The sequence below is a fragment of the Camarhynchus parvulus genome, chromosome Z (assembly GCF_901933205.1).
Source record: "Camarhynchus parvulus chromosome Z, STF_HiC, whole genome shotgun sequence".
In the NCBI taxonomy this organism is placed as follows: Eukaryota; Metazoa; Chordata; class Aves; order Passeriformes; family Thraupidae; genus Camarhynchus; species Camarhynchus parvulus.
In genome coordinates, this window is record NC_044601.1 from 38,725,426 (window position 1) to 38,739,442 (window position 14,017).

A 14,017-nucleotide genomic window follows, 5' to 3' on the forward strand; every position below is an offset into this window, starting at 1 on the left:
GGTGCTAGGTAAGAACTTGTCCTGTAATTAGATACTGCTCTCACATGGAGCTGTAATTGAGCCAGTTTTCATCATTCTTCCTTAACTACTCACTCATAGGCGCAGTTGAGGTTCCAGGACTGCATAGCAGCCCAGCAAGAGTGGAAACAGATTCATCATCTCTGTTACTGGGAACTGATGTGGTGCTACACCTTCCAGCAGGACTGGCTTCAGGCATATCGGTATGCAGACCTGCTCAGCAAAGAGAGCAGGTGGTCTAAGGTAAATGGGCAGGTGGACATTGTTGTGATATACCAGTGGTCTCTACAGTTAAAGTTGCTTTTAATTTTGCACTATAAGTGTAATGTTTACCTTCCTGAGAAACTCATAAACAAAGACACAATGGGACCAAAGTATTTTAACTGGGTGATTAAGGATGACTTTTTATTTCATGTTTTGCAGCAGCAGAACAATAAGCAGCAGTGCTTTGGCCCCTCCAAAAATGGAGGTGCTTACCTGGGTTGGGAGAAAGAAGAGGGATAGGAAAACTGTAAACTTGTCTCTCAAGTCAAATTCTAATATTCTCTAGTAAAACTTGGCTGAAGAAACTGTGTTTGGTGTTTATAAACACACACACCTACTCATCGGATGCTTTGTGACACAAAATGAGAAAGCCCAGCTGTTCGGGAAGGATCCTGTCCCAAAAAGCGGCCTATCAGATAACCTTTTCCTTGTAAAAACGTTTTTCAGAGTATGCACTAAGCACAATGTGCCAGTAACCTTTTATGCATTATTATTATCTGTTCCTCTATAGATTACTGTTTTATTATCTTAATGAAAAAGGGTATACATCTAATTCTTGGCAAAAGAGAAGGAGAATAGTATATTCAACATGAAATGCAAGTGTCTTTAATAGAATTATGGAATTTTTTTTCCCTGCAAAACCCAGTTATTAAACATTCCTTGAATCAATACCCAGATATTTCCTTCTGGTTTTTTCATGTCTCTACATGTAATAGATCATATAATAATAGTAATGGACTTCGGAACAGTTAAGTCATTTAACCTCATCTCTTTAACATAATAAATTCTCCTGTTTGCATAATAAATTCTCCTGGTTTTTGTAGGAGATACCTTTAACTTTCTGACTAATATAAAAATATAAATACATTAAAAATAAACTTACAGCATAAATTCTGTGACAAAGGGAATACTAAACTTTTATAGTTATAGCTGCCTGAGAATTATGGTAATACTTTGCTACAGCAATTGGGTGAGAGATTTGAGTCTTTAATGTATTGATTAAACACAGAAAATTAGATGTGGTAATCTGTTGCTGTTTCTTTTTGAAATAGGCAATATATGTATTCCAGAAGGCAGCAATTCTGTGTATGCTTCCAGAGGATGATTTGAAGAGGACTGGTGAGGACATAGTGTCTTTATTCAGGTAAACTTCTATAAAGCAGCTGAATGTGTACTCTTTGTCCCCCCATGTCTTTATGTTGTATGACTTACTTCTTGCTTATAACCATAAACTTTCCATTTTTTCCTCTTTGCCTTTAGCATTAGAATTGCTTTTATCAGCAAAGATAAATTCTGCAGCTTTTGTCTCCATGGTGTAAAAAAATTTTAAGATGTTATATTTCGGAGGAAAACAGTAAATCTTTCTAACTGAAATGAGATGAAAAAAAATACCAACAAAAAACTTTTTTTTTCCATTTTCCCTTCTTGTAGACAAGTGGATGGTCTAAAACAGAGAATTGCAGGAAAATCTATCCCGACTGAGAAGTTTGCAGTAAGGAAAGCTCGACGCTATGCATGTCCTCAACCAGTGAAGCTGATATTACCTGCCTTGGTATTTGTTCTTGCTTTGTTTTCATCCTTTTCAAAGAGAAAAGAAATCAGAATAGTTCATTATAAAGGGAAGGAATAATATTGTCAGGTATTATATGTCTGCATTTTAAATTTTTTAAAGAAGTACTGCATTAATGCAATGTGATTTTGGTGAAAAGTATTAGAGACTGGATCATACTACCAACTAAGCAGCAGTCTGAAAGTGCCATATTTTTCATGTGAAAAGTTCAGCATACAGAAAACTGCATTAATGTTCTTTAGGTTGGTAGGATTTTAGTCCTTGTCTTCTAGACTCATTAGGAAGTTAAAGAGTACTTTGGTACTTACTGTTTTTCTTACGAAAATGAAGTGTGGTGGTTGGTTTTTGTTCTGTTTTTTTATTCCCCTTGTATTGAGTCTGATTGAAGCAAGCAGCAGCTAAAGTAACTTTATGAATGCTATTCTGATTTCCTGTATTTTAACATCAGTCATTAGTATTGTGCAGTCTGCTTCTGTGTGCACAGTAGTGATACTTTTCATATGTGTATGCTAAAATCTTTGTATGTGCATAATTTACCAACAACTGTGCATGAAAAACCTGATTTGAGAAGAAATTTCTTATGTTAATGCTCATTGATATAGAAAGAGGAGTCCAAAGAAAATTAATCCTCTGGTTCTAAAATTCATTCTGTATTAAATTGCCTGTAGAGGATTAAGTAAAATTTGTCTTGGGCTTTGTACAGCAGAGTGCTTATAAGTATATTTGGTCTTGCTGTCAAATCCAGCATTCTGTTTTAATTTAGGAATATTTTCATCATGGACTAAGCATAACCAAACATAGTGTATGGTTTCTTTCAGTAAGTATAAGTTAGACAGGACTACAGAATTGAAATAATCTAGCATGATGTAGTTGATGATGTTATTAACACTGTTTCAGACTTTGATACAACCAGATTTTTTCTCTGTCTGAAAATGTACATATTTACACTACAAATGCAAGAGGAAATATTTCACCAATGTATTGTATCAGCTTCAGAAAGACATCAGGCATCATATTTCAGAGGTGTAATTTCAATTACGGTAGAACAAATGATACTCTAGTTTGTAATGACTGAGTAAAGATCTTGGCAAAGCTCCTTTCTGGTTAGCATTAACTCTCATTCTCCTCAAGTTTTACAATGTGATAATGTATCAAAACAAGCATATTGCTTACTGTTGTACTGAGCCATCTGGGAAGACATGTTTCCAGGATCTGCCTTGATTTTTTTCCAACAAAATTTTGTAGAAATTATAGTAAAATCATATGTTGGATGTGCCTACTGGAATCACATTTTTATCCAGAAAGTTTTATCTACCCCCAGTTTTGCTCTGAATGGAAGGTAATTTTCTATTGTTTAGAGCATTTATATATATATATACACATATATATAAAAACACAAGAGCGTGTTTTTGGGTGCATGCTTTCATAAGTATGCTGTATATACAAGAACACACTCAAATGCAAATTCCAAATTTACCTATCATCCTTTAGAAAGACGTTACTTTTAGCTCCTTCTTTAGTTTGGGCAGCAGCGACCACAAGTTGAATCTAAAGCATGCAGTTTTGCTGACGAGTTATGTGGGTGATGGTAAACTGTCTTGATAAAATCTGTTCAGTTTAATTTCTGAAGATCTGTGAAAATACATGATAGTAGAATCCATTAAAAAGGCATCAAAACAGTCAAATCTTAGATATCCAGGGTAACTTTGTCAACACACATTCAGTGTAATTTTTCCTTTCCTATTCATGGATGTGTTGTACCAAAACAAGCTTTGGTAGTATTTTATATACTCAAAAATGTTCCACAACAGGCTTTTCAGAGGCACTCTTTAGTTAAATATTTATGCAATTCCATGAGTTTTTCTCACCTTTTGTTTTGGTTGGTTGGTTGGTTTTGTTTTTTTTTTAATCAGGAAATGATGTATGTCTGGAATGGATTTGCAATTGTGGGCAAAAGAGCAGACCTCACTGAAAATTTACTGGTAACAATTGAAAAAGAAGAAGCTGCTCTACAAAATGAAACTAGTAAGTGATCAATTAAGGTGGAATTCATAATCTTATAAGAAGTGCTGACATTTTTCTATGCTTTTGTCTTCTCATATTCTGCGAAGTAAGTGTTGGCTTTGACAATGTTCTAATTAAGTCAAAGTATGGAAGTTTTGGAGTCTCATGAAAGTTAGGAATGGTTCTTCAATATGTTCTTTATACAATGTGGTTGATGCTGCAGACAAATACAGAAAACTCAGGGATGTGAGGTTATTAGTTATAGAACATGACTGGTCTAGCTTAGTTTTTTCTTGTCTTTGAGAGTGTCCTTGGACCATAATCTGCTAATATCTTAAATGTCTGAAAAATATTTTTTCTAAACCAACTTACATCATGCTTTATTACATAGGACGCACACTGCATAGAATATGACAAAGTGTAAAAGATTTGATTAAGTGCTATGGATGAATGAGTCTGGTTTTTTGTTTTGCTTTCTGGCAAAATAAAACACATTTGCTAGCTGTAAAATTAAACATACTTAACGAATAAACTTTGACCATGGTTTAACATCTTGGAGTAATGTTTAGAGAGTCAGCCCATAATTTACTCCTAAAATAATTTAAATTCACTTATCACAACTGGTTTACTGCACAAGTACTTGATTTTTGTCAGATTTTATCAGGATGGTTCTTTTACCTGTCATGTGAATTTTTGGGGAGAATTCTCTTCTGAATTTTTCTAGAATAAATATTACCATTTTTCATGTGAATATTTTTAAATGATAATTCATTAAAATAATTTTTATTGAACCCACATTCTGGTCATGCTTATGGACAATTTAGCGGTTTAGTGGTTATGTGATTTAGTGGTTATGAACAGTAAACCATAAGTAACACTTAGGAACAATTTAGTGGTTAAAACAGCAATTCTGAAATGCAATATATATCTAAGTATGATTTATAGTGTAAATTGAGGCGGTGCATAAGACATTGTACAGGGACATGCAAGAAATATATAATGGTCAAATCTGGATGATATAATAAACTAAATGAGAGTAACCTGCATGGCCATGTTTGAATGGGGTTCCTTTATTTTCTGTGTTGCCCTTCACTTTTCTGCAGAATCAATAGTGCACCTCTTAAATCTCAAGCATTTTCCATTTTTCTTGTAATATTAAAACAAAAGTGTAGTGATATGCAAGATACTTGCAAATAAAGTAATTCCCATGAGTTCCACATGGAGGGTTCTGGCAGAACCTGTTGGAAATCTCAGTGCTGTATTGTGCAGTGATTTGTACTAGAGGTGCTCATCTATTGTGAAGTAAATTTTCCTATTGAATCTCTGAGGAAAGACGTACAAGGTACCAAAATTAAAGCAATGGAGAGAAAACCACTGTGTTTTTTCTTATGGAAATTCACTGTTTGCAAATAGCATATAGTCTGGGAGTGTATATACTTTCTATGTTGTTTTTTTAGTAATAACTTCAGTCAGATGGAATTTTATTCTGGATTTCATATATGTGATTTTGATCTGCTTTTAGAGATACGGATTCAGTGAACATAAAGAGTTGCTAATGAATTCCAAAAAAAAAAAAAAGATTAAGGCTGCTGACGGAGTATGACAAGGTTACAATATAATTTTAATAGACAGTTTTTACTGGTAGTAATATCAAAGGATTGCTAAGGTGCTGTGAAAGAAGGGTGTTGATTATACACAAAGGTCATTTTGGGATTGAGACTTCATAGAACTGTTTTTACTTCATTTGTTTCACATGAACAGGCGCAGCATGGAATCTCTCAAGGGCTGAAAGTAATTTTATGTTGTATAGAGCTGAAAATAGAGATGGTAGAAGGAACAAATGGAGGACATTAGAGATGGTGTTCTTACTTGTTTTCCACAGGATTTCTGGGAATCTTTTTTTTTTTCTTATGCAATATACAAAAAGAGATTATTTAACTTCCAGAAAAAATCATTTTTGCTTGTTTTTTTCCTGGTATTGATATGTCCTTTGGTGTAGATCACTGCAGCTGCAAAGATGGCTCTCCCACATTTATTGCAAGGTTATCTGTGTTAAATTGGCCTGTGCGTTTGTTATTTGTGCATTTAGTGTTAATGTTTTAGCTTCTATTCTTTTGGGAAATTAGAGTACTAGTTGAAGTTGTTAAAGACTGGTGAGCCTGTACTGACATCAGTGCATGCCCCCAGTAATTTCAGTGAAGGAGTCCTTCAGGAGATAGTCACAGAGTCCAACACCTTAGCCTAGCAGAACAGGCTAGAGAGAATGCAAAGTACTCATGCACTGCACTTCTGCTGTCCCTAAAAGCGCAGTCTGTCAGTTACAATCTATCAAGACTTTCTGGGTTTAAACACAGACAGAAATAAGGCTGAACATGATGGCAAAGCACTTTGTGGAATCCTAAAATGCATTAGTCTTGCATGTTTCAGAACTGTTTATGTAGGATTTCTTTGGCAGACTATTAAGGAAAAAAATTAATGTGACCTTAGAGATCTGGTAATTAGTTGTAAACAACATGATCTGAAGGGAGAGTGTTTTGCTTCCTGAATTGTTAATGTATGTGGCGCCATCTGTCTATCCATATGTGTTTTCTTTCCTTTCTTTTCCTTCTATGTACCCAGCAAATGCTACAAAATAAGGGAACTAAAAAGGATCACACTTGTTAAGTAAATTTTGAATTGATTAAAGCACCCTCCTTCATCTGGTATTTTTAGCCCTGTTGAACATAAGACTTTCAATAAAGTTTTTCAAATATTATACACTATTACTTATTTTCAAATGTTTTTCAAATATTATACACTACTTCTGAGGCTTCTCAAACATTAGAGATGATAAAAATACTAGTAAATGTGGTTTCTTGAATTTGTACTGCAAAATGATGCTTTTGAAGAGTTCTGTAAGAGAGTCATGGTGTGGTTTTACAGGTTTTTTTATGCTACTGATGCTACTGGAGGTCTTCCAGTGCTCAGTTACAGGGGAAGCTGTTAAGATAATATGATGGTTTCTGTCTCACTGTAGTTTTAGCTATAAAGAAGTAAGAAGCCTTTAAGTAAGGCAAGTAAGAAATCTTTAATTAATGACTGTTTATGTAATATAATGTATTTAATTATTGACTGTTTAATCTTCAATTAGTGAAGTTTATGCCCATTTGTTGGATGTTCCAATTTCTTATTTCTTCTTTCCCTGTCTTTTAAGAGAAAGATATGGATGTCATGGATGCATCTTCTTTAGTAAACAGTATTTTAAATCATGCCTGAAGGATATGTACATTTTGAGGTATAGAACATGAGAAGCAACATCCTGCGTCTGAATACATATTCCCTATTGAAAATCTAATTTTCCTTTTCATGATGTCTTCAAATTGTTTGACATATCTCACTTTTACTGTTAGATCACAATGAATACTATGTGGATGATGTGTGCATGTTGCAGCTACTGAAAGGCCTCTGTTTGAAACACTTGGGAAGACTCATGCAAGCTGAATTATGTTTCAATAAAGTAATTCAAAGGTAAAAAAATAACAGAAATAGATTTTCTAGTTTTTGGTGACATTTCTGATACTCCTGTTGCAGCTGTCATGTTAGAATTTTGAGTAATTAAATATCATGTTAAGGACCTGGAATTAAAATACCTCTGAAAGTAGTTAGAAAACCAGAAAACTTTGCATGTATTTTTCTGTAGCAATTTAGCGCTTACTGTAGCTTTATATATGTGGTGTTTGAGGCTAAATAAATCAAACTGTCAGGTCATATCCAAATACATTTGGAATTGCATTGCAGAGCTACCTGTAAGTAATGACAATACAGATAGGTTTACTGTTTGTTTGGCTTATTTTTTAAATTTGGTATTTAGTAGTTAATGCTTCAGTTCAGTAATTAATGCTTCCCTGTGTAGATGAGAAGTTGTTGTTACATGTTTCAGTTGAAGACTGGTTTCTCCTGTGCTGTGGATTTTCAGGTGTCAGCTCCATACCAGTTGTAATAGCTTTTCTATATAAAACATGAGTCCAGTACTGGTTGTAGTTGAAAATGTCTTGTAAGTTTTTAGGTATTTGGGCTGAAGAAGCATATTTACATGTGCAATGTTTCTAACAAATTATTTAGAAAAATTAATAATAGAATTTGTTATTGAGAATTTGTTATTGAGTTATTGTCAATGTGTTTTAGTTCTCTTGCCATCTTGTTTTCTTTTACCGTTTTTAAGGTCCCATGTGAGTTTAGTCAAGCACATTGTGAGTTACAGGGTAGAGTGGTTTGGTTGGTTGCAAGTTAAAGGAACACTATTTCTGAAACATCTTTTTCCAAAGGGAGTTGGCAATGGGCAGGGTTTTATAGCTGAGGTATTAAAAAAAAACTAAAGACAACAGTCCTTCATAAAGTGTATGTTTTGCATGGTGAGGGTAAAAGTTTTCTGGTGTATGGAGTACCTACATTTTGTTCAACTTTATTTTCTACATGTTTAGGGCGCTATGGTGCTTCAAGACTGTTTATCAATGTGTACAGAATTAACCAGTAAAAAAAGCTTCAGAATGTTTTTTCTGGCTATGTGCTGTTACAGGCGGTGATTGCTTTTAAAGTTAACTGGTCACTTAAAACAGGGTTGTAAGTAACCATTTTTGTATTCTTCTGGTTTTCTAGTGAGAAGCAAATAAAATATGATAGCTACTTGGTGCCATTCACACTGTATGAATTGGGTCTTCTGTACAAACAGCAGGATGAGACAGAAAAAGCAATAAGATACATAGAAACTGCAAAGTAAGTGGATTTTTTTATTACCTTTATTGTAAATTAAGAATAACTGTGTATTTGCAGCATTGCGGACACTTGTTTTTTCTTCCTGACAGCTTCCTTGCAAAATCCAAGTAATTATAAATCTCTGTTCTTGATTTGCAGGACTTGTCCAATATAGTTGAATTTTGCAGTTTCATGAAACTGTCCTTCAGACACAGTAGAGTAGACAGATTCAAATAAGACACAGTATGAAGGGAAAATGTTTACTTCTTGTATGGGCTTCAGAGATGGGCATCCAGCTGCATGCATGGGATGAAGCTGGAGAGTCCAGGGAAGGGCTGTGTACCATTCTGTCCCAGAGGGCAGCTGTGGGAATTAAATCAGTTCCACTAAAGGTGTTCATAAGAGAGGTCATAAGCCACTGCACCTGTCTGACTGCACCCCTTTTTCCTTTCACATGGTGTTGCAGAAGATCAGTTCAGAGTTTGATGTACTGTAGAGCAGGATATTTGCATCATCTGTAGATTGTAGTATAAGATAGAATACGATTTCTGTACATATGGTGTTTATTACTCTGGCTGAATTGTGTTCTGAGTCGAAGCATACATTTTCTGCTAACACCCTTTTCTGTAGTTAGAAAAGACTCTGGCTTGTCTTTTCACAGCAAATTTCAGTAATTGGGAGGGCTGCTAAAAGGATCAAAATAAGCGAAAGAGATGCTAAGACATGGATTCAGTTTATCAGGACATTTAATTTTAGTATTGGTCTATGTTTTCTTCACTCAGTTTGTGGATGTAGTTTTAAATGTCTCATAACTCATCTGTGTGTTAGTCTCTGCTTCCTGTTGAAGGAATAAAGATTGTTAACTTACAAACATAGGAAGTATAAACAATTCAATCCAAACATCTTTTTCTTAAAATAAGTTGTCTGTTTTGCAGAAACAACTACAAGGAATACTCTATGGAGTCCAGGTTGCACTTCAGAATTCATGCAGCACTTGACAGCTTGAAGGTGTCATCTGCTTCAACACCTTGAATGAGAAGGGATGCTTTTCATGCATACAATAAATAGCCTACACAATCTTTTTTTTAATCATAGAGAAGAACATAATGATTGTTTTCTGTCACTTCTGATTTGATGTCATTCTTTTAGACTTTTCTGTATAGCGCCTATACTGTATCTACATGCTGTTAAAGAAGACCTTCTATTTTGTTGATAGAAATAATTTAATATTTGACTTGAATGGGGGATATTTTTTAAAAAAAGGTGATGGTGCAATAAAGTTTAATGAAAATATTTTTTTAATATAAGAACAGATGCAGGTTATGCAGTGAAACTGGTGATCATTTCTGCATTTTTTGAAAGTTTTATTTTCTGCAGTGCACTTGAGACTTTTTTCTCCTCTGGAACAAAAATGCAATGTCTGCAGATAACCTTACCCACATTTTTTTGCATACCATATTCTGAAATTTGTGTTCCAGAGGAAAGAATTAGTAATTTTTTACTTAATTTTATTTTGGGAACAAAATTAAACTGTGTGAAGTGCAATATTTTTACTCTGTCAGATGAAGCTAAGGAGGGCTTCAGATGAAGCTAAGCAGGGCTACAGTTATAATGTCTTTGCAGGTCTGTTTCAGTCAAAAGAAACACAGATTAGGGGATATTTTTCACTTGTAGAAAAGCAGAGCTACCAAGGACGTTACGTCCTTGTTCTAAAGTAGTCTTAAGTTGATCCTGACAGATTTGTTTCACCTGTTTAACAAAAAACAAAAAAGCACTGAGAACAGTCATTTTGGAACTTACACAGGATGTCTTTCCCAATGAGAAAAGACTGGGAAATTTTGCCTGATGTCTACCCCAAAGTTCTTGACACAACTGAAACTGATTGTTTCCCATCTTCCCTGTCATGGATCTGGAGAAAGGATTGTTCTTTCCCTTTTTAAAGCAATCGTTTAGTATTTGTAGACTAGCACCCTAGTTGGTATTCTCTGTTCTTGGATCCCAACCAAAGTAAATAAAATATTGGTGGATTTATGTATTTTCCTAATAATGAGTTAGAATTCATATTAACAGAAATTGATTGTGCATCAAGAAGTAAAACCACTTTTAATCTTGCTGTTAAGAAAATATGCATATTCTAGTCTAATTTCTACCAAAAATGTGCAGTAAAATTGAGATACTTAAAAGTGCATTTTTCCTTTCATGCTTCTATGCAAACAGCAGTATGAAATTGAATTTCCCATTTATTTAGATACACAGATTCTAGCTGTCTGTTCTTAAAAATAAAAATATATGTCTTTTTTATTTAAGTATACACCCAATAACTCTTCTTTCGCTAGCTATTGCAAAACTTGCCATTTCCATATTTTTTCTATGTCTGGTATGTTTACTTCTGCACAGTAAATTCATAGTACCTGTGCTCATGTATGTGATTCACTGCCCTTAACTACCACCCAAGCAAAATCAGGATGAAAGAAATAGGTGAAAAATGTGTCCTCAGTAAATGAGTAACTGAAGTTTCTAATTAAACAGTCAATATGATCTATAGAAGTTTTTCTCAGATTACTGAGAACACAGCTTTCTTCTATGACTTATAAATAATGGGGTAATTTAATTGCTTATAATTCTGTAATAGAGTGGTATATTTACAGGAGAAGTAAGAGTTTAAAAATACTAGCTAAATAAACATAGTGGGTCTTTCAAAATGGAAACCTGATCCAAAGTCTTTCTTTGTTGGTTGCAATTTGTGCTTATTGTAAATGTGTAACTTAAGTTATTATGTAAAATTATACACATGTAAATTTGAAGCTGAAATACCCAAGACACTGAATTACTGATAAAGTATGCATGTTTATTTTCAAATATATTAGTTGGCTGTAGCTAAACCTCAAAACAGAGATTAGCATATGCTGTCAAATGACTTCTCTAAAGATTTACCCATTTATATATATCTGATTTTAGTGAGCATAAACTCATGTATTTTCAGAAAATACTTTGGATGCATCTGTGGGCATTATATGTTCAGTTTAGGATTATCTTAGTTTAATCTGATTATTGAATTGGGGTCTGCTTCATTTTTCTGTAGAAGGTGATGGGAACAATTACCAGTAAAATTTCTGTAATTTGTATTCCAAACAGTACTTTATTTCAGGAGAGTTATAACTGGGACTACAGACTCTCAGGGCGGAGCATGATGTAGTCTCTGATCTCTTGTTTTTTTGGGGAGTGTCTTACAGCTAATATTTTAGGGGTGATTTGAGATAGAAATCAAAACTAACAAAAAATGAACAATGATTTTCCTTAGAAACTGATTTTTTCAAAGATTAGTACAAAGCTTCAAGAAGCAGTGTACTTTTTCCATGGGTGATATTACTGATTGAAGAGACACGCTTATCCACAAAAATTTCCAGTACCCTCTGTAGTGTTTTGAGGACCCAATATTAAGTGCTGTTTGGAGCTTGCCTCCTTTCTGTGCTGCTGTTCCACACTTTGCTAGAAAGATTGACTGATCAGAATTCTTACTTTAAGCTTTATTCTGAACATTTTTTTTCCAAGTTGTTAACAGTGGATGTACAAACGTGTGAGAGTGATTTTTTACCCTTCAGTTAAGGTGGGTCTCCACATAGCTGCAAGAGATGCTTAGTTTTCCAAATGCTGCAGAAAAGTGCATGTCTCCTTGACACAATGCATCTGTGATGCAGTATTATTTAGGACATTATGCCCGAGTTAAGTGATTCCTCTCTAAGAGTTCATACAAAGGGTCTGTGGCTTTTTAAATTTATTTTTTTAAATCTGCTGTATTCTGTACTGGGCCTTAAATACAGCACTGATTTAGTCTTAACTGCATTTATAATACTCACCGCACATACTCATCCTCCACGGGAATTTTGAATATTGTGCTGAGACTTAACTAAGCAAAGCTGATCATTTACCCATGATGCTATAGCCTCTCTTGATAATAGGAGGAATTATAATATATACAAGAGCAAATTTAACTTGTTAGTTTAAGCAAGAAAGGCTGAACTTACATTATGACAAAAGGTTATTTAGTTCTTTCTGATAATAGATTTTTTTTTAAGGTAAGCAATAATAAATTAGCCTGGTTATAGGACGAAGCTTCTCGTTGATTATGAATTGCCTACTTAGAAGCTATTACAAAAAACTTCATGTCTGTGCATATCAATCAAATATCAATCTGTTGAAACGTCATTGTACTGTGGTTTACAAGTCTTTATTCATCAGAATAAAGAATGAATTTCTGTTTTGAAAGCAAATATATGTTAAAGCTTATGCAAGATTGTTATATATCTGTTCTAACACACATGGGGTAGCAGCTGTATGTAGCACTTTATGGCCATAGAAATGTATAACAATCAGATGTTTTACATTTCTCAAACACCTTGCAATGTAATGTGTAAAACAAGTAATTTCCTGTGACAAATTCAACTTAGACTTTGCGGTTTTTTAATTACTAATCCTAATGTTTCATGTCTTTTGTTTCTGTATATTCTTACACTGCGTAGTGGAACAAAGAATGTTAATATTTGCCCTGGTGCTGCATTCTCTTTGCTTCTAATCTACTGAGGTTTGGACATGTTCTTATCTCATACTTGATGAGTAAACAATGAGGGAAGAAAAACAGAAAATGAGGAATGAAGTATCTTCTGGTTTAAAGGGCATGTAGAAATGTTCATTATGATGGACTGGATTTACTATTCAGAGGAATAAATCACATATGCTTGTGCTACTGAGTGCTGAATTTGGCACGGTATTTTAGTTGTACGTCAAGAACCTCCAGATGAGATTTACCAAAGCATTATCATAAGGCCCAATCTCTAATTTATAAATGCTACCTTAAGCATAGAGCTCTTATACAACCAGTCCAGACTGAGAGGTTGTATAAAGCTGTCAAGGTCTGTTGAGTGAACAAAGGGTCTTTTGAATGTAGATAGTGAATACAAAATAAGCTGCAGGGTTTCTTTATTTTTTTGGGAGGGTTTTGTGGTGCTACTCGTGTTTTGGGAATTTTTTTTTAAATTGTGTTTTGGGTTTTGATTTGTATTTTTCCCCTTTATCTGGTAATAAATACTATAGGACAGCTTCATAAAAAAACAGTGTGGCTCTTAACTTTGCAATTTGTAGAAGAGTACCTTCTGAGAAATAAAGTCAAGAGTTCATGGTTAGCATAACAAATTGAATGCTTAGTGATTGCAAGATTAAATAATTTCCTTTTTGTAATAGTGTAAGCATGTACTTCCAGTCTGTAGAGAAGCACATGTCAGCTAGTAATCCCAGGTGGGAGCACCTTCCTAGATGTAGTCACTTATCTAAAGAGAGAACTTCTTCAAACACATAAGCAGTAGGAGATGTTTTTGTTTTCTGTGTCAGGTCTTCTGTTCCATGAAAATTGCAATAGTTGAGATTCGATGTCTG

At 34.2% G+C, this 14,017-nt stretch overlaps 1 protein-coding gene across 2 annotated transcripts in view; it reads left to right on the forward strand.

Annotated features, from left to right (window-relative positions):
• Positions 1-13,678, forward strand: part of TTC39B (tetratricopeptide repeat domain 39B) — a 76,515-nt gene extending 62,837 nt beyond the window's left edge. Inside the window, exons 13-19 of one of the 2 annotated variants that reach the window (XM_030968446.1) lie at positions 100-261; positions 1,335-1,426; positions 1,714-1,834; positions 3,766-3,877; positions 7,246-7,363; positions 8,492-8,608; positions 9,523-13,678. In XM_030968446.1, the coding sequence (XP_030824306.1) occupies positions 100-261; positions 1,335-1,426; positions 1,714-1,834; positions 3,766-3,877; positions 7,246-7,363; positions 8,492-8,608; positions 9,523-9,619 (819 nt within the window). In that variant the 3' untranslated portion in view covers positions 9,620-13,678. Of the gene's footprint in view, positions 1-99; positions 262-1,334; positions 1,427-1,713; positions 1,835-3,765; positions 3,878-7,049; positions 7,364-8,491; positions 8,609-9,522 lie in introns of those variants that run through there. The other variant, XM_030968447.1, reaches the window with a different exon arrangement.
• The last annotated feature ends 339 nt before the right edge of the window (positions 13,679-14,017 follow it).